This window comes from Gymnogyps californianus, chromosome 28 (genome assembly GCF_018139145.2).
Source record: "Gymnogyps californianus isolate 813 chromosome 28, ASM1813914v2, whole genome shotgun sequence".
NCBI lineage: Eukaryota > Metazoa > Chordata > Aves > Accipitriformes > Cathartidae > Gymnogyps > Gymnogyps californianus.
This window is the reverse complement of record NC_059498.1, coordinates 1,717,040-1,719,487: the sequence shown is the minus strand read 5'-3', so window position 1 is coordinate 1,719,487 and position 2,448 is coordinate 1,717,040. Positions and strand designations below refer to the sequence as shown.

At 37.3% G+C, this 2,448-nt stretch overlaps 1 protein-coding gene across 1 annotated transcript; it reads right to left on the bottom strand.

Annotated features, from left to right (window-relative positions):
• Positions 1-677: 677 nt before the first annotated feature.
• LOC127026411 (olfactory receptor 4N5-like) lies at positions 678-1,613 on the bottom strand. Its single transcript, XM_050911639.1, has one exon. It carries the CDS (start codon positions 1,611-1,613, stop codon positions 678-680), a length of 936 nt encoding a protein of 311 aa, XP_050767596.1.
• Positions 1,614-2,448: the final 835 nt, after the last annotated feature.

Here is a 2,448-nt window from a genome sequence, read left to right as displayed (position 1 = left end):
ATAGATCTGATTATATCCCCCAGTATTTGGATAGTTGTGCTTCATGAATTCTAATAAAGTATCAAACTTTAATTTTTATTATGCATAGCGTTGCCACTTGGTATTTCAGATTTGATGTAAATCTAAGCACCTCACTAATGAGGTACTTAACAGAAAACATAATCTAAATATTTGGGCAAAACTTCCAAAAGGAAGGAAGCTGTGCACATTACTTGAACATGACATAATGAGCCATACCTTCAACTGTGTTACTGTACAATTAACTCTTTTTTTTTACACCTCAGTTATTTACACCCATTTATTTACAAAATTCTTCCAGAGCTAGTTAAGCATTTGTGTGGGTCATTAAACTGTTAGTCACTCTAAAGATGTTATATTTATTAACATACTGTTGAGTTACTTTGTGCATGCTCTCACTCACTGCATTGGAAATATTTAGTCCTTACAAAGCAAGGCGATAACATTCAATATTTGTCTATAAGAAATAAGGAATTTTTGTAGCTTTTCCAAAGACATTACTAATATTTTAACCGTTTTGTAGATGTTGGATCCATGTTCTATCAAAATAACTCTACACTAATATTCCGGACTATTGATAGACCTATGAATTTTTCTTGAAAACTGTTCCATATACAAAAAAATACTATAATTCTGTACTTTATGAATGCATTTCCCTTCTATTTCCCTCTCCCCAGAAAGTACTGCAGCAACAAACGTTTCATGGCACTGAGGATCTCCCTGTTCCTCAGGGTGTAGATCATGGGGTTCACGAGGGGAAAAACCATGGTGTGGAACACAGCCACCACCTTGTCCAGGGGCAAGCTGCAGAAAGGCCGGCAATAGATGTATATAGCTGGTCCAAACATAACAAAGACAATAATGATGTGGGTAGTGCAGGTAGATGCTGCTTTGCTCTTCCCTCTGGAGACGCCTGTTTTCAGATGGATTAGTAGGACACCGTAGGAAATCAGCAGAAGAATGAAACATATAACGATGACTAGGCCACTGTTGACAAACATGATAAACTCCAGTATGTAAGTGTTGGTACATGCTAACTTAATCACTTGTGTAACATCACAAAAGAAGTTGTCCAGTTCATTGGGGCCACAGAAGGGAAGATGAACAACAAATGCAACCTGGATGACTGAATGTGTGAATCCTCCAGCCCATGCTGTCCCCACCAAGACCCAACAGAGCATTTTCCTCATTAAGGTTGTATAATGAAGAGGCTTACAGATAGCCACATACCTGTCAAAAGCCATAGCTATGAGCAGGAAGATCTCAGCTCCACCAAAGAAGTGGAGGAAGAAAAGCTGTGCTATGCAGCTTCTAGAAGAGATGGTCTTCTGTTGTGAGAATAAATCAGCCAGCATCTTAGGTGGAGTAATAGAACAGTAGCAGATATCCAGGAAAGCCAGATTAGCTAGGAAAAAGTACATTGGGGAGTCCAACTGTGGATCTCCCCTGACTGTGAGGATGATGAGAATGTTTACTGGAAGGACAATGACATAGAAAAGGAGGAAGAGGAAAAAGAGGAAGCATTGCACTTCACGTGTCTGAGACAATCCCAGCAGCACAAATTCTGTTACTTCTGTCTTGTTTTCTGTTCCCATCACGTTTCTGAGCATCCCTAAAATAGAATAAATATAAATGAGATATATCTATCACACTGGACATCTAAAACGCAGTACTGATTCTTCCTAGACATTTAAAATACACTGCAGAGCAATTCACAAATGGCTTCTTTAAAATCAGTATCTGGGTTCTTGCTTATCTCAGAAAAAGTCAGACATCTGAAACAGTTTAGCAGTGCTTTTCCCTAGAAAAGTCTGATGCATCCCAAACTCCTATTTCAATCCTTATTACAGTAAATAAGATAATAGCATGCATGATGTACTTAATATATCCACAGATTAATCGATCAATTATTTAATCTTGTATTCTGAAAAATAATTCAGGTTAGGAATTTATCCATCTTAATTTCAAATCTTTTTTAGCTGTCTTTTTGATTCTAATGTAGTCATCTATATGACAGGTAAAATCAATGGAAATGGAATTAGGAATTACCAAGCTAATTTAGACAGTTTTCTTTGGAGGAGAAGAATGACTCTTTGCAATTATTTATTTTGCAATAATGACAATAAAGTGACTATAAAGGAAATATAGACCAATTTTAGTTTAAACTAAACGCTTGACTCATTTGCACTCACAAAGGAATCTAGCATCACTTGAGCTCTCTTAATGTATCCTGCCTGGTTTCCAATCATCATTGAAGAAAATCACAGGTCTTCTCTGGACTTGCTTCTTATCTGCCCACCCAATGCAAAGCCTTGGTTACCCTACAGCTTTTCAAATGGAACTAAATGTGTAGACAACTGAACTGAAATGAGCTCAAGTCTACATTGTGATACCTATGTTTAAAACCTCAAGCTGAATCCCACCCCTACA